The sequence below is a fragment of the Acinonyx jubatus genome, chromosome B4, assembly GCF_027475565.1.
Source record: "Acinonyx jubatus isolate Ajub_Pintada_27869175 chromosome B4, VMU_Ajub_asm_v1.0, whole genome shotgun sequence".
Classification (NCBI taxonomy): Eukaryota; Metazoa; Chordata; class Mammalia; order Carnivora; family Felidae; genus Acinonyx; species Acinonyx jubatus.
Window position 1 is genome coordinate 70,619,416 of NC_069387.1, and position 25,764 is coordinate 70,645,179.

The window sequence follows — 25,764 nt, forward strand, 5'->3', positions numbered from 1 at the left end:
TGGCTGAGCTACTCAGGGACTCCAGAAATTATTTTTAAAGTAATAATGGCTGAAAACCACCCATATCTGGGGAGAAGTAAGAAGTGAGAGTAAGAGAACAAGAATTAACATCATAAAAACATTAAAAAGGTAGCGCCAATCTCACCAGTAATGGTAAATATATAGTCATAGATTCTGCAGGATGGTACTAATGGTATAGTTCACTTACATCTTTAGTTTTAAGGCATAAGAAAATGAACCTAGTAAAAATAACCATAACTGCAGTAATCTGCTATTAGTTACACAATATAAAAACATGTAAACCATAGCAGCAACCATCTAAAAGATGAGGGGGAGGAGGAAGAGTGTAAAGTTTATGAATTCTATTGAAGTTGTCAGTTTAAAATAGGGTATTATAAATTTATTTTATGTCAGCCTCATGGTAACAAAGAAAAACCCTGTAGTAATTACACAAAAGAACACAATAAAGAAGTTAAAACATTCTGATACCAAAAGATACCAAAACACACAAAAAAAGACCAGAGGATAAGAAACAAGAAACAATGAATCTACAAAATAACCAGAAAACAATGAACAAAATGGTAATAGTAAGTCTTTACCTATCAAAAATTACTTTAAACACAAAGTGAATTCACCAATTAAAAGATGTAAAATGGCTAGATGGATTAAAAAAAAAAAAAACAAGATCTGACAATATGCTGCCTACAAAAGACTTTAGCCTTAAAAACACACAAAGACTGAGAGTGAAGAGATGGAAAAAGACATTTCAAGCAAATAGTGACCAACAAAATCAAGGGTGGCTATACTGATATCAGATAAAATTGACTTTAAACTAAAAAAGTAAAAATAGACCGAGAAGATCATTATATAATGACAAAGGTGTTAATACATCAAGAAGATGTAACAATTGTACACATTTATGCATTCAACATTGGAGCACGTATATATTTACAACAAAAACTAACAGAGCTAAAAGGAAAAATAAACAGTAATAGAATAGTTAGGGACTTTAATACTCTACTCTCAACAATGGATAGATCATCCAGACAGAGAATCAACAAGGAAACAGTGGATTTGAACACTATAGACCAAATGGATTTAAACAATTACAGAATACTCTATCCAACAATAGCAGAATACACAGTCTTCTCAGAGAACACACGAAACATTTTCCAAGATAGACCATTTGATAGGCCATAAAACAGTCTAAGCAAATTCAAGAAAATTGAAATCATCCCAGGTATCTTCTCTGAACACAATGGCATAAACTAGAAATCAATAAAAAGAGGAAAACTGGAAAATTCATGAACATATGGAAATTAAATAACATTATTCTGAACAACCAATAAAGAATAAATTAATGGGAAAATAAAATAGTTTTTTGAGACAAAACACAACATACCAGAACTTGTGAGATGCAGCAAAAGTAGTTCTAAGAGGGAAGTTCATAGCAGTAAATGCCTACATTAAGAAGCAAGAAAGATCACCCCCAACTGCACCCCCCAATAAAACAACCTAACTCTATAAGGAACTTGAAAAAGAAGAACTGAGCCCATGTTAAAAGAAGGAAGAAAATAATAGAATATCAAAAATAAATAAAATAGAGAACAGAGAAACAATAGAGAAAATTAACCAAACTAAGAGTTGGTTCCTTGAAAAGATAAACAAAATGTTTAAAAAACCTTTAGTTAGACTAACCAAAGAAAAAAACAGAAAGGACCCATATATATATGTATATATATACGTATATATATGGAGAATATATATATGAAGACATTATAACAGACACTACAGATATTCAAAGAATCAGAAAAAGCTACTGTGAACAACATATACCAATGAACTGGAGAACCTAGAAGAAATGGAAAAATTCTTAGAAACATACAACCTACCAAGACTGAATTAGGAAAAACTAGAAAATCTGAATAGACCAATTATTAGTAACAAAATTGAATAAATAATAAAAAATCTTTCAATGAAGAAAAACCCAGGGCCAGACAGCTTCACTGGTGAATTTTACCAAATATTTAAAAGAATACCAATTCTTCTCAAACTGTTCGAAAAATTCGAAGATGAGGGTACACTCTCAAACTCATTTTACAAGGCTAGCATTATCCTGATACCAAAATCAGAAAAGGACACTACCAGAAGAGAAACTACAGGCCAATATCGCTGATGAATATAGATGCAAAGACTCTCAGCAAACCAATTTAGCAGCACGTTAAAAGTATCATACACCACAATACAGTGGGATTTATTTGTGGGATGCAACATATGCAAATCAATCAATGTGATACATCACATTAATAGAATGTAAAAAGCCACAGGATAATCTCAATAGAAAAAGAAAAAGCATTTGACAAAATTCTATATCTATTCATGATAAAAACTCAATAAATTTTGCATAGAAGGGAGATATCTCAACATAATAAAGGTTATAAGGCAAGCCCACAGCTAACATCAGTTAGCTGAAATTTTCTTCTTTTTCTTGAATTTCTGAATTGGCTTTCTCTTTTCTTCCTGGGAAGAGAAAATAACATATTCTTTCTTCACTATTTCATTAACATAATCCCACCCTTTAGAGATAGAAATTATTGGTTTGTCTATGTATCAGTTAAGAAAATTTAGTACATCAAAATCGCCATTAAGACTTCAATGCAAATGAAAAACACTGGTGCTATGGAGTTAATATCCTTATTACATGGAACTCAGTTAAATCAAAAAGTGATTTATGTGAGTGGATAACTGGTAGAAAAATAGCACACAGACTAATGAAACAGAGGACAGAACCTAGAAATGATATTAAATATAAATATGAGATTGCATTTATGATAAAGAGTCGCAAATGAAGAGAGGGAAAAATGTCAAATGATGTTGGAATGATTAGTTATCTGTTTAAAAAAATGTTTAGAGGGATGCCTGGGTGGCTTAGTTGGATAAGTGTCCGACTTCAGCTCAGGTCATGATCTTGCCATTCACGAGTTTGAGCCCTGTGTCAGGCTCTGTGCTGATAGCTCAGAGGCTGAAGCTTGCTTCCAATTCTGTGTCTCCCTCTCTCTGCCCCTCCCCCACTAGTGCTCTGTCTCTCGTGCTCTCTCTCTCTCTCTCTCAAAAAAAATAAAGAAACATTAAAAAAATCTTTTTAAATGTTAAGCTTCATTTTTTGCTTACACCAAAATAAATTTTAGATGTGTTCAAGACTTATATGAAAATGAAACCATGAAAAACTTACTTTAATAAAAGAAGCCTACCTGACTTAAAGGCAATCAGGAAAAGTTACTATGCCCTAACATCTTGACATGTCAATATCTTCAAAAATAATGTGAAGGGAAATAATGAAGATGCAAGTGTTGATTAAAGAAAAAAAGGAACTAAAATAATTTTCACTGTCCATTCCTGAGTGAGGAAATAATATTTAGAAAAATCTTTTAATCATTAGAAGTATTTTTTTAATGTCAGAAAAAAAAAACTAAAAAAAAAAAAGTAGCTAACTGATCATTAGTAGCTACATGGGCCAATTATTTCTAATGAACAATTAACCTTTACTACCACAGAAAAAGAAATAACATGGCAACATAGAAATGGGAAGCGTGCAAATATTCAAGCAGGAACACCAGGTCGATTTCCTAAAACATGGGAGGCTTGATCCTCAATAACATTTGCCAAGTCACACAACATACACAACAGCCAAGTCACTGGTAGTCCAACATCTGGACTAAAGGGTAGATGCAAAGAGGCTATGAGATGGATGAAGCAGAAGGGTCTTCTTATATTGGTCTACGATATTTGGGGCCTGATAACCAGACAAGGCCAAATAGGATGGAGGGTTACAAATACCCCTGGTCCTCTGCATCTCCGCCTAAAGAGGGAAGTACCTGAAATGTGTGCTGGGAATGGATAGATTGGCTAGTCCATGGTGGTGGCCGCAGGAGCAGCAACAGCCGATTGATTCATTCCTCAGCCCTGCAGAAACACTGGCATGCTAACAGGAAGGAAAATGGGGCCCCACTATTCCAGCATGAAAGGGAGGATTGTGTTCCAGGAAATAACCTCTGTATATTAAAATGTGTACTTCTTTCCATCACTTCACCTATGTGCAAATTTGGTACATACAAGAATACAAGAAATCCCCTTGCTTGCTGTCTTAACTTTAATTCCATTTCTTTGCTGAGCAGCTCACCATGCCTACTTGGTAACGACATATGCATGCTTAACCACATTCGAATATACACTGTAACTTTCCTAATAATAAGAGGGTATTAAAATACATATTAAAGGTGTAATTTTATTAGAGATAAATAATGATATAGAAATATACTTTAAGATAATCAAATATACAGTTGTTTTGTTAATTATGAAGAACTGGAGGTTTGAAATTTTAACTTACAAACTTGTTCTCTTTAACAATATTTAGTAAGCAGTGTGCAACGAAAAAGTAGAGTGTAGTAGCTGTTATGCCAGTCTGTTAATTTTATCCATGATAAATAGTCATCTTTTAGTTCAGAACCATTAAGCCAAGCAAATATTGCCAGCAAGTTTAATTTTTACTTAGTAATGTCAAGAAAGAGAAATGGCTTAATACATGACAAGCACTCACAAATATGAAGATACATTTTATCAGCCTCATACATAAATACATTCTTACTCATCCAGAATGTATAATAATTAATACTAAGAGAGTAGAAAAAAATCTCATTTATTTCACCTTACGTTCATTAATATAGAAGATGATGAAAACTACAAAACAGTTTTGTATTTATTTGCAAAGCTATTGCCACAAATTCTTCCTATGTATGCTATTTGCAAAGCATTCACAGTTAGAAGCACAAATACTGTTTGGATATCAAGAAAATTCCTAATAATGACCCAATGTTATAAAAGCCTAATTTACATATCTAAAGCCCAAGACTATCTTAAATAAAGAAGTATTATAAATTACAGAACATAATGTAGACGAGTGTACCTAATCTATACCAAGGAATAACAAAATAATTTTATTTATCCTGAAGAAACTACACCTTTGTAAAACATGGAAGAAAAGAAGAGAGTCCTTTCACAACTTGGGGAAATTTTCTCATTTATTTTAACTTTTAAATTCACTTTGCTTTTCAATGAGCCTTTACTGTTTCATATCTCTCTTCTAAATCTCCTGCATAAATAGCTAAGTGAATTAGTTATCTTGGAATTATTTCTCTATTCTTTATTTTTTTTCCTTTGAAAATGCAATAGCCAGAAAACCATAATGATGAGAGAATTCTTTGATCTGCCTGAATGTCTTAATTCTTTCAGACATTAAGTGTCATACATCATTGTCTGTTGTTTTTAGGTAATGCTGATATTCGCTAAATATACCCAGAAATGGCTGAAGAGCCTACCAGCTTTTCACACTGCACTCACAAAAAGTTTGCGGCCTAATTTTTAACATTAGCCCCTGCTTGAAAAACACTATTTGAAACCCCATTGAAATCTCAGGAGGCCAAGACTTTACTCACAGAACACCAGGACACTGCCATTGAGGTTCTCCACAGTTTCTTAATTATGTCACTCTGTTTGAAGCTGCGTTTCAGTACCAAGGTTTGACTTAAGCCCTCTCCCAGTTCTAAGATGTTGTGATGTCTGTCTTTCCTACTCCTGTCTTTCTGTTTGCTCACTTCAGATTCCTCAGAATCCAGAGTATGTCTATTAGTCTCAGATGTCCAAACTAACAAAGTTGTGTGATTAGGTTTCCAGCCTTAACGCAGTGGCTGAGATGTTTCTGTATAGCTCATTACAGGTGTCGCTATTCTCCAAGAACTTGACTTATAGCTGTTTCGAGGCAGTGACTGCCAGTTAGTGAAATTCTCACACTAGAGCTAATGACATTTCAGAATACTTTAGGTACCCTGCATCAATATAGCAATTCCAACATTCCCCAGATCCTTTGCCCTAGACTGATTAAAACTCTGTGATGTTATTGATGATTCCTGCTGCACTCCTGATGATCTTTCTCTTGATCTTTCACTCATGTCCTCATCCATCAAATATTTATTTAGCATGTAACTCAGTGACAGCATGGTACATCAAATGGGGTTTACAAGTATAATGCACAATCCTTTAACAGCAAAGAAAGAAAGAAAGAAAGAAAGAAAGAAAGAAAGAAAGACCTAATTAGGAACTGTTATAAACTACGCATAATTTTATACAAGCACACAAGTACACCTGGGCAGAGGATCAGAGAGCTGCATCCCAAAGTGTCAGGGTGGTTATCTCTAGATGTCAGGACTATAAAGTAGTGGTCCTTGTAAATGTTTAACAATTGGCTTTCTGTTCTCTAAAGAAATAATTCTAACATATTTGTTCATTTATCCACTCGTATAAGAAAGATAGAAGAGAAATCTGAAAAAAGTTAAGACTTGTTGAAAACACTAATATTTACCTAGAAAAATACATTCAAAGGAAGAAAGCCTTGCTTTGTAGCATTTGCTGATTTCCACGCCATAAACACTCACATTGTGGCCTCCTTCCAGCTTCACAGTAATTAATGTCTGCTCGCTCACAAATCTTCAACTCCTGTAAGCCAGTCTGAACCCACTCCAGCACAACACTGATTGGCTAAGCTGAATTTTCTTTTTTACATCTTCCTTATTTTCAAAATGTCTTTAATTATAATAGTAGTTGCCCCCAGGGGTAGAAAGTAGGTGTCTGGAGATAGGGACAGAGGTAGACTTTTTCTTCTCTATACCCTGCTGTGCATTTTAAATTTTAAACCAGGAGATATATTACCAATTCAAAAAAACAATTACAACTTAAATTAAAAAATCCTCACTAAACATTTATTACAATTGTGATCAAAGGCAGCAAATGACATTTTTAACCTCTGATATACAATTAATACATATGCATATATATGAAACACATAACGATATAAGCCCAAAAAAGAGTGGCACAAATTTAAAAATTGCATTGGAGGACTTCTTCCTACTTAATTTGGCATCAGAGCAGGCTGTACGGCAGGGAGCCAGGTTCTCACTTAGATGAGCCCAAACAGCGATAAGATTGGAGTCAGGGACTAACGTAAGGGAAGAAGTCGTTTCACATCATCGCTGACAGTAATATTAATGTTTATTTAGTAACTGGTCTGTAGTAGGCACCCACCAGTGGGCTAACTCACAAAGCCTAATTCCGAGAAATAACTCAAGTTCTTGCTCTTGAGCTTTCCATCTGGCAGGCAAGAACATATGCTTAGATGAAGCACCGTGACCTCCCCCGACCAACCCCAAATGCATCTAGGGAGTTAGCTTCCCTCAGGGTGCAGAAGAGCTCTTCCATGAACTACGAAGGACCTTATGGAAAGCGGGACCTGCTCCTAATCACTGCCAGTGAAAGGATCAACTATTCACTGTGACAGGCATTTTTCAACATTGATCTGGTTTATAGCTAACCAACCAGTGGAGCACAAAAGTTCATTCACTTTATCCAGACACATATTTTGCAAACTAGTTCTTCTAAGTGGAAGAACCTCAGGCAATTACACTGAACACACTTAGACACTTTTTGGACATTTTGCTTGGATTTTTTCATATGTAAGAATTTGATTATCTCTATTTTAATTTGTATCCAATGATGGAATAATCCTTGGGCATTAAAAAATAGACTACAAGTGAATATTTGTTGACATGGGAAAATTGTCAAGATATTTTGCTAAATTTTAAAAAGTAACTTGTAAAACATGTACAGTATGAATCAGTTTTTTAAATATTATATCTCTACCCCTAAGTAGACATTTATAACTGAAAATATTAGTAGAAACTATCCCCAGGTGGTAAAGTTACAGATGATTTTGACTTCCTTCTTTGTAATTTTCTTAATTTGTAAAATTTACTATAACTATCATAATATTTAAAATTTGTAGCATAATTAAAATTTCCACCTTCAGTAGGATCCATTCATCAATATGTGAGCATAGAACCCACACTACTTCCTGAGGAAAAGCTTGGCCCTGCTCTTGAGAACTGCCTACTTCAGGAGGAAACGGGCATCTTCCATTCAGGTGTGTCCTTGTCAGGCTCCTCAGTTTTTACATAAAATGTCAGTCTTTCCTCCAACTTAGTTGCTATTGCTGCTCAACACTTAATTCTCACTGAAGTGTCAACAAAGAATAGCTACAATTCAAATATTTCTGAAAGAAGTCTAACTTGAATTCAGTATTATTCTCATGAGAAAAGCAATTTATATGGAATATTGCCTTAAGGACATGGCCTTTTATTAGAGTTTCACGTCAGAGGCACTATTGGAATTTTGAGCAGGAAAATTTGGCTGTACAGAACTTTCGTGCATACTACCAAGGGCCTCTGAGGGTACAGTACTGTTTCAAACACCTTCACACGTTGATGCAAGTTCCTGGCATCTCTGTAGCTTTGCTTTTCCCTCAGTGCTTTACAGCATGATGCCACCAGCTGATATGAAGCCCTCTGGATTCATTTCTCTAAAGACACTCATTACATCTTGCATAAAAGGGCATAGGAGAAATACGTCTCTGGTCTCAGAACTAAAAACAATTGCATTATCTTAATCATCTAACTGGGTTTCTATTTTTCCTTTGCCCTGATTTTCATATTTCATTGTATTCTTATTTGTTGTCCTGTAGATAGCCCTATAAACCACGCTAAATTTTTTGTGAAGCAAATCAAAGAATAAATACGTAAGTGTTCATGATACGATGAAACTAAAAATAGGAGTCAGATTAAGACTAAGGAAAGAAAGAACTTCAGCAACCCCACAGAAAAAAAACAAAACACACACCATAACACAAGATCTGTCAGGGTGCTAAAAGGTTAGGAGATATCACAGTATACTGGTGAAAACACCACATTCAAGAATCAGAGTAAGTGGATTTGGGTCCTGATTCTGTCACTAACTAGCTAAGTGGTGCTATGGGAGGGGGGGAGGGGGGGAATGGGCAGAAGAGAAGGAAGTCTAACACTAGACCCTGAGAGCTGGCAGGCCACTGAGGTTAAGCCGGCTGGCTCTGGAATCAGATTACCTGAGTTTAAACCCTACCCTCACTTACTCTTGGGAATCTTCAACAACGTAAGCTCTCTGGGTTTGTTTCCCCCCCTTTTTTTTCCAACAAAAGTTAATTTTATTTACTTTGAGAGAGAGAAGTCCCATGTGTGGGCACGAGTAGGGAAGGGGCAAAGAGAGGAGAAGAGAGAGAATCCGAAGCAGGCTCCACGCTGCCAGTGCACAGCCCATCACGGGGCTCTGTCCCAGGAACCGTGGGACCAGGACCTGAGCCGAAACCAAGCTGGACGCTTAACCCACTGAGCCACCCAGGCGCCCCTGGGTTTGTTTTTCTTAACTGTAAAATATGAATGAGAATAGTGACTTTGTATGATTATGGCACTTTGTGGAATTTTTTTCTCTAGTGTTCTCAAGCACTTTATATGGATTTATAGGTGAAGAACCTGAGGTACAGAAGAGTTAAGTAATTTCCACAAGGTCACAAGGCCAATCAATGGTATTGCTATGCCTGGAATTCACGGAGTCCATCTCTAGACCCGCACACTTAACCACTGCCCAGTCCTGATGACAAAACGAGCTAATTCACAGCGCCTGGCACACGTAAGACTTTAATAACTGCTGGTTTACTAAACAAATAAAAAGAGCCTTGCAAGCCTAAATGATCTTTTATATCCTAGAAAGATACACCATATCTCAAATATATTTGATACACCATATCTCAAATTTGTAGATGATATGAAGAAAGAATGAGTAAGTAAAACAAGGAATTACAGAATTAATATTAAATTCAACAAGTATAACTGGAAAGCACAAGAGCTGAGCACAAAAATTTACGTATAAATATGTTCATCATGGTGTTATTATTAAAGTTAAAAAAGGAAATGAGTTAAATATCCAAAGTGAGGAGCAGATCAAATAAAATATGGCATATCTACATGCACAGACAAAAGAACTGGGTTAAAATATGGCAAATTTTAAACATTGGTCTCCTTTTGGTAAAATGATTTGTATGAGTTTTTCTATTTCTTTACAATTGTCTGCTTTTCAAATTTTCTACAATGAAAATATATTGCCATATTAAAAAAACAAATATTATCTTTCATTGAAATAACTCAATAAAAATTCCTACATGTTTTCGTAAATCGACTTCACAGGAAAAGTAAGAAAAAAAATCTGCCTGATGGCAAGTTATCCTTCCTCAGGTCCTTCACCAGGAATCTACCTGATGATGGTCGGGTATTTCGGTGGTCCATATACTTATTGTTTAAGATGCTAAAAAAAACTTTTTTTTCCATACTATCTTAGTAAGTATTAGATTGAAAGTATAGAGATTACAAGAAGTCTGTGCTGGTCAAACGTTTGTAGAGTTATTCATTATATTCAACTCCAGGGACCAACAAAAACATTGCCCATCTGGGATGCATATAGATGAGGGCAGTAGACCTCAAGAATTGCTGTCAATTAAGTCTAAAGAGGAGCAGATGGAGTACCCAGCGCTGGTTAGCCCTGAGACAAGAAGGGTAAGATGGGAGGCTGCAGTGACCATCATGGATGTAAGGATATGCCATCTGGAAGAAGGCTGGACGAGTTCCATGTCTCTACTAATGGGGTGGGGGTGGGGGGGGAGTTACAGGGCAGAAAAATCTAGTGCCCAAAACACAGGGGAAATTTCTTTTAGCAAGCAGAAGTCATCAGCAATAAAACAAGCTGCTCTGTAAAGGAACAACATTCCTTTATTTTGTGTGAATCATGTTGCCTAAAGCCCAAGTGAGATGGGCTAAGTCACAGTACTGTAATGTAAGCAAGGAGGTCTGATATCAATCACTTGAAGACCAGTCCTGTCCCTGGGACCAGAAACAGACCAACGGGAAAAGCCCTAGTGAACCCTTGGAAATGGGACCTGTCCCTTTCTTGCTGTGCCTTGAAGATCCTAAGCCAATTACTAGATAAATGTTATCATGGCATCCTCCTGTCAAACACAGGCCAGGACCTGGGAGGAAAGAACCCAAGTAGGGGGTTATGCCAACCCTCTCGGGCTACAGATGGAATAATGCGGGGCCTTGATGCCTTGAGAATAATCCAGGTAGAGTGTGATCAGGAACCTTGCTCTCTATGTCAACTTGCTGTATCTTGTTCACCACGTATATGTGCTTCTGTTTGCCCTTTAGTATTTCATAAAGATTTTCAAAGTCCCAGGCTACCTCATCCCTGGTAAGAGAAACCAAGAAAAGAGGTTTCTCCCCACACCTTAACAAGATCATAAAAACCATGTATATATTTCAAACACTTATTAATCTTCACAACCACCCATGAAATAGGTACTATTACTCTCCCCATTTCACAGGTGAGGAAACTGTAGCACAGAAAGGCCATGTGACTTGCTCAAGGTCCATAGGTAGTAAGTCATGGAGTAAGTATTCAAAATGGGAACACAAAGGAACTTACATTGTCAGAACTGTGGTAATTCTTTCACTCAAGGGATCATTTAGAGCTGTTTGGTGTTATTCAGTAACAATCTATGTATATGCCAAGCGTCATGAATGAGTTTCTCCTTCCTCCCACCCCCTCCTCCCCGTTACTCCCACCAGCTCTCCCCTAATCATGCTTCCACACATGTGAGAGACTGGGAGATACTAGACAGAATTTTGATTCAAAACACATGCAAGAATACAGCTGTGACTGCTGCAGTCTAAGAGACGCATCAAGAAAGAAGTTACCTGTCAGTGATGAAAATTATGACTTATTAAACTCAAACCTAGGCAACTTCCTAAAGAAACTAAATATAGTATTTTGTGGCTAACTATTCACAAATTACAAAGAAGTATGTTCAGCCTTAACATTGAGGAAGATATCTCATGAGGAATTTAGTCATTAATAAGTGTGTCTCAGGAACAGTGATTTCTGTGTGCTTTTAGCAACATCAAAAGCACCAGCTAGCTTCTTTTGCATCTAGGCTGATTTCAATTACTTGTGTTTGTGATTTTGCATAATGTAGCAAAATTATTCTAGCTGTTTTATTCCAATCTTGTAAATTGGGTATCTTGATTTTGTTTACTTCTTTTGAATGTGTTCATTTAACCATATATAACGAAAACACAAAAAACCCAGCAGCCACACTCACCTGTGATCCAAGTGGTGAATGGAGAGAATAACTCCAGAATTCAAGTGGGTCTGTTTCAGAGTCACTAAAACAGTAAATTCATGTTTATTTCTCAGCTTCTGAAAAAACTGTTCAGCTGTAGCAGTGGATGCTTTTATACTTCTGGGAGTATCTAAAAAAAGAAACATACATTAAATAGATTAGAATTTGGTTTTATAAAGTATCCTTTCCATGAAACATCTTTCAAAAAACATTATCAAGTAATAACTGATAAATACCAAGTTTCAGACTCCTTCAACAAGATTTTTTGCTACAGGGACAACTGGGTGGCTCAGTCGGTTAAGCATCCTACTCTTGGTTTTAGCTCATGTCACCATCCCATGGCTCATGAGTTCAAGCCCTGAGGCTCTGTGCTGACAGCGCAGAGCCTGCTTGGGATTCTCTGTCTCCCTCTTTCTCTGTCCCTCCCCAACTCACTCTCTATCTCTGTCTAAATAAATAAATAAATAAATATTTTTTAAAAAAACTTTTTGCTACATATAACACAGGACAGTAAATCAATTACTGGACTCGTGTTTCAGGAATTCTTTTTCTTTTTTTTTTTTTTTAATTTTTTTTAAACGTTTTTTTTTATTTATTTTTGAGACAGAGAGAGACAGAGCATGAACGGAGGAGGGGCAGAGAGAGAGGGAGACACAGAATCGGAAGCAGGCTCCAGGCTCTGAGCCATTAGCCCAGAGCCCGACGCGGGGCTCGAACTCACGGACCGTGAGATCGTGACCTGAGCCGAAGTCTGACGCTTAACCGACTGAGCCACCCAGGCGCCCCTCAGGAATTCTTTTTCAAAAATGTCACCTCTGGGGCAAAGAATCAAAGGATTCTGCTTGAATAAGTGTACTCCCAAGTTTTCTCCTTACACATACCCTATATTCTGGATACCACAGCCACATCAGTGTCAACAGTGAGCAAAAAGATGTACTTCATAGACTAGAACCTAAAAGACCATGTTAGAGCCATTTAGCTTTTCTGACGCCTCATGACAGAAAACTGGATTTAAATCTATGTGCCACCTTCCACATTGATATCCTTAGCCAGAAGGCGTGCTATAAATAGATTTTTTAAAAGATCATTGAAATTAGTCACTCTCAGCCTTCTGCGCAATGGATGAAACATTAAGATCAAACTGTCTTACCATGCTGTTGAAAGAAATACATAGAACTTAATTCCAATGTCCTCTTCTCCAGACTTAGAGAAAGCCTAGCCAAGGAAAGTATGCGTGGGAGAGCAGAAACTTTTACCCTACACTTCTACCTGGTTTAGACCTGCACTCCAAGACCCAGGGAGTGGGACCTAGAGGCTATGGGGGCAATACAGATAGAAATGGATTTAGTGGGTAGGAAAAAACCATTATTCAAGCCATCTGCTAACTGAGCATAAGGCTCTCCTATTCATAGTGTGTGCAAAGGGTTGATGGGAGCCAGAAATACAGTTTATGTTGTTCTCAAATCATCCTCCTTGTTTCTATGCTTTAGACTAGGTAGACTAAGTAACTAGACTTACTTACTTTAGAGTAGGTAGTCTAGGTAACTACTAAGCAAGTAGATCTCAATGGAAAAACTACTGGCATTTAGAAAGAAAAACCCATCCTTGTGCAAAACTGTCCCATGCTTTGCAGAATATTTAACACCCCTGGTTCTGGCCCAGTGAGTGCCAATGGCACCCAACCCCCAATCACTGTGACAACCCAAAGCTTTCCCACACATTTCCAAGCATTTCCTCAGCAGCAGTGTAGCAGAAATCTTGTTGAGAACCACAACTTCAGTGAAAGAGTTTATAGGATTAATCTAAAATTCCATACCTTCCTAGCCCCACAAATTTATGGAATAAAAATGTACCCACATGATCTGTGCCCATCACTGGGAATGGACAGACATGGAGAAACCTTCAAGATACCCACAAAGTAGTGGACGAGACAAATAATCCCAGTACGATGAAAGAAATGCTGTCATACAGGTAGGTACCAAGCGTGGATGGATCACAGATGTAAAAGTAGCCAACATCATGCGGAGGGAAAAATCTCATAAAACAGACAACACTTGATCTGGAGATCACCAGGTAGAAAAGAGAAAGAAAAGCATTCCAGTCATAGGAAGAGCTTGGAAACCAGCAGGAAGGTGTAAAAGGGATTTTTGCTCAAAGTTTTAGGAAAAATAAATTTCTTGCTTCAAAAAAGAAACTTCCTCAGTCCCATCGAATATTCACAATTCAAAAGTAGAACAATAATCTGCAATTTCTGCCATGGTCAACATAATAGTTTCCCCTCAAGCTCAATCAGGGATAAGATTGGCTGTGGAGGGGATTCCATACAATTCCTCCTAGCTCCAAAACTTTCCACTTCCTCAAGGAGGCATACAAAATGAAATTCCATGAGAATAATTCATCTAGTGTTAACTTTTTATCCACTCTAGTCACAAGTAAATCATTCCCAAACTTCATCACTTCATCTTAATTTGATAGATAAAAGCAAATTAAAATCAAATTATAAATATTTATTATGCTTCCCCTTCTTTCAACCAGGTAGAGCTTCAGCAGCACCCTTTATCTTGCCTAGTAGGATGATAGATGGGGATGCAAATGAGAGAAGCAGAGAAAGGACTACACTGAATACAGAAAGGAAGATGAAACCCAGAGAGAGAGGGAGATCCAAAGATGTGGTGTGGAGAGCTTGAGCTCATCCAGTGAGAGAAAAGAATTTAGAAATGCACCACAGCTGCCTTACAAGGTGAAACTTTTAAAAAAGAGATTCTTAATGAGGGTTTTTAGGAAGTTTTGTCATTTGGTATGCATAGAAAACCTTCACTAATCTCTATATTATCCTCTCCTGCTTTTGGAGTCAGATTTGTGGGGAGAGTTGACAGGTTGTCTTATTTGTGAGAGTTTTCTTTATTTTGTTTTCAGATGAAATGATATGTAAAGATTGACCTTAAGAGGAATAGAAGGATCTAAAAGAATGGATTACATTTGAGTATCATTAATAAAAATGTAAGACACCATGGTTGAAAACATGGTGAAGGAATCTATAGATGAAAGAAACATTTTTTTTAATTGATCAATCTATACTTTGGAAATTTTTCTCTGGTGGCCACATAGAAAGTTATTTGAAGAAAGAAAAAAGTTGAACGCAGGGAGAACTCTTAAGAAACTCTCACAACTCAGATGATCATTGACTTTTTTGTTAGATTTCACATATTTTAAACATCACATATTGACATCCCTACACTACCTTTCCCAAACCAAACCATCCTGTGCAACTTCTCCTCCCAGTTCATTATCTTCCATCTTGCTCCCTCTGTGAGGGCAGAATGACTTACTGGAAGGAGGGCCCCTCCAGCACAAACATGGCCAGCAGAAGCTCCATTCAGCTCATGCTATAGTGACAGGAGAAATAATATTGGGTTTTGTTTTTTCTTCCATCTAGATTAACCAAGTTCATTACAGAGAGATTTTAAAATGGGCTTGCATGAAATTCCCACCCGTGTTATGCAGAGGGGCAATATGGAAGGCAGTGGGAGGGAGAGAACCTGACCTGACTTACTATGGCCTCAGGATGGTCTACTGACCTGGCAACGCCAACCCAGGGGCCCAAGACACAGGTGAATATTTTTAAGTTTCTGGATTGTGACAGAGAGAACTTAAAGGAAGTATATAAATCATGATTGCATCATAATTTTTAGCTGTTGACAGAACACCATGTCTCATCAACCCTGACCTCATCCTAATATTATTTAAATCTATCGTTGCCCTTAAGAACATGTTTTCACATATTCATCATGCTTGAGTCCAGGAAGGACTTGATGGGAGTCTGAACTCTCTGAAAAGCATCAGAATAAATAGAAGAGGAAGAATTCAAGAGAGTTTTAGAAAACAGAAGAACTGGGTCAGTGATAAAACACATGCAAAAGGCAAAAGAAAGAGAGAAAACTGAAGTTAATTGAATCTAAAGTTTCTAGCTTGAGAGACTAGATGAAAGGAAATGCAGTAGCAGAATGATGGGATTTCACTTTTAGAAATGGTTGGGACACATATGTGGAAGTGTCCAATAGGAGGTGGGCACTATAGAACTTGATCTCATGAGAGAGGTCAAGGTTGGCAATATAGATTTAGAAGTCATCAGAATATAGTATCTAAAATAATAGGTGTGCCTGAGTAAATCATAGGAAACACAAGAATGAGGGTATGAAGGATGGAACACAGAAAAACTAAATCTGGGGGTGCCTGAGTAGCTCAGTAGGTTAAGCATCTAACTCTTGATTTAGGATTCGTGATCTCATTGTTTATGAGCCCCTCATCCAGCTCTGTGTTGGTGGCACAGTCTGTTTGGGATTCTGTCTCTCTGTCTCTCTGTCTCTGTCTCTCTCTCTCTCTCTCTGCCCCTCCCTCAGTCACTCTCTCAGAATAAAAATTTTTAAAAACTAAATCTGTTGCATACACATATATAATGTTGCACAGCTGCTACTATACAACATTTATCCTTCAAAAATGTATAATGATATATTTTACCCTTTGAACCCATATTCCATTTTGTTCTCACAAAGCTCTGGAAACTAGACAGGACCAACCATTACTACGTCCTTTTTCAATGAGTAAAACAAGCCAAGGAACAATCCTGTGATTCACCCACAGAGGTGATAATGCCAGAGGCATTATGGGGATGACAATTTCTGGTCCAGTGTTCTTTCCACTAAATCATACTGCCTCCTGAACATGGCATCCTTTATCCATGCTTAACTGCCACTCACAAATATAAATGCAAATAAAAGAGCACCAACATAGAAAATAATCCAGAAAAAAAGTAATGACATAAGATAACATTTTTAGTTCTTTAAGTGACTAGCTTAGTAGTGATTTTAAGAAAGGTCACATTCCTCATTTGCATTTCTGTTTCTCAATTTGTAAAATTAACATTCCTACCTTCCATTTTCATCTCAAGGATTATACAATGTTCAGAGAGACTTCTGAGTTCCCACAGTTATTAGTATAGACCCAGTTCGAGTCTTCACCGGAAAATCAAGTCAAAGAAACCATCATGTAAGAGTTAATTTTAGAATTAATAACTCAATATAGGTATGTGTGAAGCAACTTCTCAACAAGGCCTCCTGCTAAGGAACCAAACATAGAAAAATGAAGTGTGGTGGCTATCGGAATGAATTTGGAGCCCAGAAGAATAAGATTTCAATGCCAGCTATGCAGATTATTAGCTATGCCTGGCATGTAGTAAACACCATGTGTTGGCCATTAGGATTATGATACTTATCATTATTACTCTTCCAAGCAGTGAGACTGTGGAATCAGCCAAAACTACCAACAGCCGTGATACCTTTGTGGTGATTTCTGAGCTTACTTTCATTCTAAGCATCCCCAACTCTGCCATAAATGGTCAGTTTCCACATTTCGAAATTGGTACAAATGTTTTTGGCAATCAAATTATTCTTAAGATAAAATCCTGCCTACCACTCTCTATTTCTACAAAACAATGAGTGATCATTCATTTACGAACAAAAATCAATGTAAATTGACTTTCTTTTCAATGAAGGGCTGACAGAGATCATTTGAATTGCCTCTTCAGGAAAACAAAAACAAAAACAAAAACAAAAAACAGGCTGATAAAAGTGGCCTTTAAACACTACTACAAAGCCCCACAGAAAAACTTATCAACACACCCATGCTAGAGTAAATCTTTTTAACTGGAGAACTGCTTGGGTTTAAAACAAAACTCTGTTTCAATGTTTTCCATTTTTATTGTGCGCAGAGCCCAAAAAATCCCACTATAAGAAACAATTCATGGCATTTTAAAGCAGTTATTAATAAGTAATGAAGTAGTTCTGAAGCAATTACATCAAAATATTCATTTTTTTGTCATGGGACTACCAGAATGGAGTGATGCATTCCTGTGTGGATGTAGTAACCATTTCTAGGGATTTCCACCATGTGCTATGGATTCCCCATATACATCACAGTTAGGGGGATACAGGAGAGAGAGAGAAACTGGTTTATTTCAAAAATAAGACTGTAGGCGCACCTGGGTGGCTCAGCAGGTTGAGAGTCCAACTCTTGATTTCAGCTCAGGTCATGATCGTAGGGTCATAAGATGGAGCCCCAAGTCAGGCTCCATGCTGAGCATGGAACCTGCTGAAGATTTTCTCTCTTTCTCTCTCTGCCCCTCCCCTGCTCTCTCTCTCTCTCAAAAGAAATAAATAAACATTTAAAAAAACAGACTGTAGATTAATGGAACAATGTATGTGATGGCAAACATGGGTACTTACTGAAAAAGAGAGTCAGACTGGAGCTTCTTTCAGTATTTTTAGTGTGTTAGCAAAAGTAAAGAGAAGGGATTTGTCCATCTACCAATAACAAACCGGCAAGAATTATTTTCTTCTTTTGCACTTAAACTGCATTACTACAATTGCCATCATGAATCGCACGAGCCTCTGCCACTGACAGGTCTCTATCCCATCTGCAGTGTATAGAACCTAAATTCATTTTCCCCCACATAACCAGACTAATACAAATACAAAGTACAAATTCAATTATAAAAACAGTCTAATCTCCAGCATAAGATGGTTGACTTAGAATGTGCCAAAACTCACCAAATTACTTTTTTCTTCAGTCTCTGACTATGAAAGGCTGTTATCTTCTGAATTCAGGTTAGAAATATATGAAGTCAGAACTATTAGTATAGTTCCTATCCATCGTTCTTACTCTCCCTTCAATATATTCATGCCTTTATACTGCAAACTTGCAAGGCAAAGTAATGGTTACAACTTTAAAAGCCATTAATATTTGATTAACACTATATATGCAGTTTGCAAAGTCCTTAAACATGAATAATCTCATGTAAGCCTCAGAGCAACATTGAATAAATGGGACTATTGGTCCAAAGTAATAGAAATTACAGATGAGGAAAGGGAGGCACAGAAAAGCCAAGAAACTCGCCATCATCACCATACATGGCTCAAAATTGGAGCTCATTTTCTGTGAATTCACTATATTAGAAACTTGTTGGTTCGAACCTCAGGCGCTTCCCCAGTGATATCTGAAGCAAGCTCTGAACATAAAGGGCAAGGAGAGACAGAACAAAGAGGCAGGCCATTCCAGATTGGGAGGGGGCAGTTTTAATAAAGCAAGGGAACTTAGAGGCTTGCCCTGGGCAGCCGCAAGACGCACAGATCTCTACATCTGCGTGCAAAAATCATAAATTTATATAGAAGCCTTAACTGGATTCACTCAGTTTATACCAATCCAGATGGTCTCAACAACACACTGCTCTCTCATGGCCGCATCCCTGAAAATGACTGCCACTGTGGGAATGGAGGGCGGAGGGCAGAGGGTACATTTCAAGGAAGGGGATGAGGTAAGGAGCCTCCAATTGTCCAGGGCCAGCTCAAGGGTCAATTGGAGGTCACCTCCTCTCCTCACCTCCTCTAACAGAACTATCAAAAGCAATTAGGATAGGATAAATGAACAAACCCACCAAATTCAAGTGGCAGAGCTGGGATCTCAACCCAAGCCAACACGCTTCTTATTATTACACGATAGTGTCCTACTAACATGATGGTGATGCACACTCTGGAGAGTAAATAAACTATCATATTAAGTTAACTTTTATAAAAATATATTCTGAAGATAAATACGTTTTTTCTTGATCTTCAGATTCATTTAGGCTACACCAATCTACAAAACTATATATAATCTTTAGAGAATCTAAACTACTGAGATAGAAACTGTACTTTTAATCAAAACCAAAAGTTTTTTTTTAAACAAATGTTTATTTATTTACTTTGAGAGAGAGAGTTGGAGGGGCAGAGACGTAGGGAGAAAGGGAATCCCAAATGCGCTGACATGGGGGTCAATCTCATGAACCATGAGATCATGGCCTGGGCTGAAATCAAGAGTCAGACACTTAACCAACTGAGTCACCCACGCGCCACACCAAAACCTTTTTTAAAAGACAATTTTGAAACAATTCTCCTTAAAAAACTATTGGGCAAAATGTTGTGAGTACCCACAAGTTTTTAATGGGGCAAACCCCCATCTAATGATGCCCATCCTCACCCTTCAGAGATCTATATGCCCTTTACATTACTAGGTTAGCATAGTGCATACTCTTGGAAAGCCAACGTCCTCTTCTACATTTTACTTGAGAATAAAATTTAGTGAGCTAAATCCCAAATCCATCTCAAAAGTTTCTTTCAAATCAACAGCTAATTATAATTTGATTCAATGCACAATAAGCATATATATCCTCATGTATTATTTACAAAGTTATTTGTTAGCTTAATGCTGTGAATATCCAACCACATAAAAACATACAAATGTGAATACAATCAGATTTAAAACATAAGCTTCAGCACCATCCAAAGAAACAAAACAAATAGCAGGTTCTACTCCTGGAGTTAGCAACTAAATGGTTTACTTTAAGCAAATCATTTATGACTCATCTGTGGGAATTTTCATTAATGAAGTGCAACAAAATTTCATCAGGATGTAGGAGGGTGACAAACAACAAAATGTCTATAATTTTGAGCTTAAAATTACAGTATTAAAATTTTATACATAACACATATAATACAAGTTATTTAGAGTATTCCATTTTGTTTTGGGTCTAGGTTAACAAGCAACTTTCTGATAATAATTCGGCTTCCCAGGTACATTTTCCTTCAGAGACAGCAGTAGTAATTAACTACACGGGTATTCTGGTTTAGTTCACTGTTATAATCTTTGTTGTAGATTAAAATTAAAATCAGCACTTGAGTATGTAATCAGATTAATGCTTTTGGCTTGCGTGAAGCAGTTCCTTAGAACCTCACCAGTGAAATTACCAACTGCTTTGTTACCAGAAAAATTAAGAGGATAAATGAGCTAAACAATATCCCTCTTTATGATCTCTACTCCCAACTGGAATACTGCTCAAGACTAAGATTAAATGGGTACAAATGTTAAGTAAATAACAGGGATGATGACAACGACAGTGATGGCAATGTAGATGACAATGTCATCTACAACCTTAATAGACTGGCTATATTCCTGTGTTAAGACTGCCTCATTATCTGTAGATAGCAGTCTCAATAACATCATTTGAATATATGTAGCAGACTTAAGAATCAGTAATTTGCTAGATCTTTATTTAAACCAATCTGAATGAAATGTATTATCAAATTGAACCCAAACTGAATGTGCACAATTTGTCCGCTAATATCAAAGCCAATGTCTTAAATACATAAGTAAAATTAGACTCATGGACTATCATACTTTATGAAACTTTTATGCTTTTGCTTTTATGCTTTTATGCTTTTGCTTTGACTAGAGCAATTAAAACCTTGAATAAATAAAATGTATGAATGTCTTTTTAAAAAAAGAAAAAAACTTGAGTTTTCACTGGGCTTTTTTCACTGGGCTTACCCTTAGCAATACATCAAAGGTTCAAATGCACCTTCATATACTGACACATTATCAGTGTATGAAGTATTGCTTAAATTAACAACTTACTCATCTTAGCATTAAACTGTATAAATTCATGAACTACATCATTTTTCCCTCTTATAAATTATCCTATATAGAGTATCCTATATAGAGTGTGTATGTGTGTGTGTGTGTATATCTATATCTATATATATCTATATATATATATCTTAAGTGCAAATATATATATATCTATAGATATATATCTATATCTATATCTATATATCTTAAGTGCAAATATAATTACTCTTCATAAAGTATTCATATGTATTAAGAGAGTAACTATAAGTGCAAAAGAAAAATGTACATATGCTAATTTTTTAAGTGAAAACTGAATCACAAGTTATTCCGTTAATTTCTTTGAGGTCTGATCAGATTCATTCAGTCCCTGAGAAGGATAAGAGAGAAAAAAAATATATATGTCCCTTCAAAAAATCTGGCTATCTTTTTATCCACATGTGTGCTGATGTTCTGGCTTGGCTTTAGTCAAATTATTAGTGTAAAAAGAAAGAAGGGGCGCCTGGGTGGCTCAGTCAGTTAAGCACCCAACTTTTGGTTTGGTCATGACCTGTGGTTTCGTGAGCTCGAGCCCCACATTGGGCTCTGTGCTGGCAGGGTGGAGCCTGCTTGGGAGTCTCTCTCTCCCTTTTCTCTCTGCCCCTCCCCCACTCACGCTGTCTCTGTCTCTCTCAAAAGAAATAAACTTAAAAAGAAAGAAACTTAAAAAGAAAAAAAAAGAAAGAAAAGAAAACTAACAGGATCAAGGTGAAATCTCTACTATATATCTTTAATAGTTGACTGACACCTATTAATCGGCAAGAATAAGGAATAGGGATCTATAACATACAGTTTTACACATTTATATAAAATGTTATGGTTATACATTCTACAACCTCAGATTGCACAAGCAGATTCTAACAGAATCTTTGCTGAATAGCCAAAGAGATAGGATGTAGTGCCCCATCAATTATGCAGAGCTGAAATGCTGAAATGCACAATTTCATCTTCCACCTAATAGGCCAATTTGACCTGAGACATCAATTTTGGGAGTTTGTTCTGCTTTATCCTTCTTTAATTATAATAATCAAATTATTTTAGAATAACAAGACACCAAAATATCAGTTACCGTGATTAATCACCCTATCAAAATTGTGCTACATTTTTTTTTTTTACTATTATCATTTTCACTGCAACAAAGAACACGGCATTATAAGGTACAAAAGGACACAGAGCACAGAATAGTCAGTTTCTCAATCCACAGTTTCAGACACTAGCCCCATGTCAACTCCTGCCCTTGTCTCCCCAGGTCCCATATCTGCCTCCCGTCAGTTTCTGGGCCAGTTATAATGATGCCAGAAAATCAGAAGTGGGGATCAAGAATTAAGTTATTTTTCTCAGGGATTAAAAAAACAAAGAGCTCTGAAAATTCGTGCAGCCTCTAAAATTAATCATTTCCCAGCCCCACTACATTGGCCCCAGCTACAAGGCTGAACTTCTGCTTCACTTTCCCAACCTAGAACTCTCAGCTCTGCCCTGCACACCAATCTCAAGTTCTGGTGTTTTGCCAGGATCTTGCCAATTCTCTCTGCTGTGTCTCTGGAATGGATGAATCTGCTAAAGTGTGTCAGAATGCTAGATCCATCAAATGATGCCTGCCTGACTTTGAATTGTGGGGGCTACTGGACTTGTCCCATTTACCAGACTAGATACCACCCCCAACTCCTACTCATCCTCATACCCTCCCCATCTTTCTCCCTCTTGGAGTTTCTCCCACCCCTATAAATTTCTCTACAATACATTCACTAAATGCTGATACTATCCCTGGATAAAGTACAGAAGATTCACTTACTGACTAAACTAATCTCTGGATTTCACCTTACCAGAAGCTATAAAATTGCCACTCTCAATGTATCCATTTTTAGGAGTCTTAAATCTAATCCCTCCAAGCTAGTGTCTCTACCATTTCAAGCTTGGATTTCTCCCTAAGTGCCCATTCCGGGGCTAAGGATTGCCTTCAGTTTCCTATTCACTTTAATTAATTCAACAAATATATAACTGAGCACTTGCTATGTGCTGAGCATTCAAAAATGAAGATCAAGAACAATCCAAACTAGGAACCATCTACCTTACTGTCGCAGAGATGCTAGTTGTCCTCCAATGGCAGTAATTCTCTCCTTTTTAGTAATAAAACACCCACATATCCGGGTACATGGCTATCCAGCTAGAAACCACATTCCCTAGTTCTCTTTGCAACTAAAGTGGCCAGGTGACAAGTTCTTGTCAGCAGGATATAAGTAAAAGTGACCTATGCTACAATCCAGATTTTATTATTAGAAAGGAAACTCATTGCCCTCCATTCTCCTTACCCTCAGTCTGGAATAGGGATATTGAGGTAGTAAGCCAAGCTCTTCAATGAGGACAAGGGCAATGAGGGGCTAAACTAATAACCTCATGTGGTAGAGCCACCCAATATCCCTGGAACCTCTGATTGTTACCTGAGAGAGATATAGATGTCTTTGCTTTGAGCACTTTGAGATGTTCTTGTTTGAGAAAGGCATTTTGGGTGTCTTTTTTACAGGAGCTTAGCCTATTCCTAAGTAATATATCTCCCCAAGTTTCCTATGACTCATTCAGAATTGAGTGGGATTCTTTAAAACAAGGATCAGCAAAATTTTCTTCATAAGGTCAGATAGCAAATTATTTTAGGCTTTGCAAGCCACATACATCTCTTTTGAATATTCTTTTAGATTTATTTTTATTATTTTTTTACAATCATTTAAAAATGTTAAAAACCATTCTTAGCTCAAGGTGCCGCACAAACTAGGCCTCAAACTGGGCCCACAGGACCATAGTTTCCTAACCCCTGTAAGCAACAAATAACAGATTTAATTTCCCATATTCACTTTATAGCTTTAGTTAGTTATGTTTATGTTTAGAAAGGGAGAAAATACAATGTGATAAAGGCTTAGCAAGAGAAAGTCTAGATGCTGTGCAAGCAGAAAAGGAAGGAGGTAAATTCTGCCTGTTAACTTGCCTTCATCACTACTGCTGATATGTACATTCGGGGCATATCCTATCTTCTCTCATTCTATGATGGTTTCCAAGGGCAGGGATTGATTTTGTCATTCTCCTTGTAGGCACAGCCCATGCAGAAAACAATCAATAAGCGTGGCCAATTGTCTTGTCCATTGATGACTCTCCACCTACTTCTATGCCTTTTAATGACAAGGTACTGTTGTCTGTTCAAATCACTAAGTAAAGGTTACAGATTTCTTTTGCTTTCCAATATTCTTTTGCATCGCCACCTAGCTTAACATTATGATTTATAAGGTGGAGTAAAGGATAATCCCAATGAACTAAACTGGAATGATACAAAAAAAAATTACAATACTGTTTTATATTGTTCTGTATTTAGACCAAAGACTCTCTCCTTTCCCCTTGGAATATGAACCAGCAAGTCTGCGTGGGGATCCTAGATTTACGAAAAGAACTTAGTCCTTTGTAGCATTCAGAGATGAGCATGTTCCTAGAAAAAGGAAAAATAGCGAATTCAAAACTTTCCCCTTGGATGCTGACAGTGTGGGTTGAGTACTTTCTTAGAAATGTTAGACATTTCTAGAATGTCAGAGAAAATAACCTTTAATTGAATGGCCAGAAATACCTCCCAGAGCCAAAGGAAAGCACTTGTCTTCTTTCATCTCCACATCAGCTTTGGGGATAGCTGTGTGTTGACCTACAAAGAATGTTCAGAACACTCACTGAATTAATGTTCTTGTATTTTTTTTTTCTTTTGCCGTGTAAGATTAGATTAGGAAAAATTTCAGGAAAGAAGTCTACACAGTAGTCTATAGATCATTTCCTCACTATGTTTTATCCTCTTTAAGACAGAGGAGAACTAGGCATTAAAATAATCTGGGAATTATATTGCAACAATTCTTTTCCTTTCATGACAGCCCATAGCTCTGATGGTTTACTATGCACTTTCATGATTTTTCAGTGTGGCATTTTGTGCTGCCTTATATCTTTCTCTGCTTCTTGTCTAATTGCTTTCTATACCAGTCTTACATCCTCAGAAAGATCAATTTTAATCTCCTTGAGGGCAAGCGAGATGTGTATATCACACTTTCTCCTATCCCACTAAC

At 37.0% G+C, this 25,764-nt stretch overlaps 1 protein-coding gene across 3 annotated transcripts in view; it reads right to left on the reverse strand.

Annotated features, from left to right (window-relative positions):
• Positions 1-25,764, reverse strand: part of NELL2 (neural EGFL like 2) — a 383,690-nt gene that overhangs the window by 262,195 nt on the left and 95,731 nt on the right. For all 3 annotated transcript variants that reach the window (XM_053226146.1, XM_027035944.2, XM_053226147.1), the window contains one exon: positions 12,125-12,275. In XM_053226146.1, the coding sequence (XP_053082121.1) occupies positions 12,125-12,275 (151 nt within the window). The remainder of the gene's footprint in view (positions 1-12,124; positions 12,276-25,764) is intronic.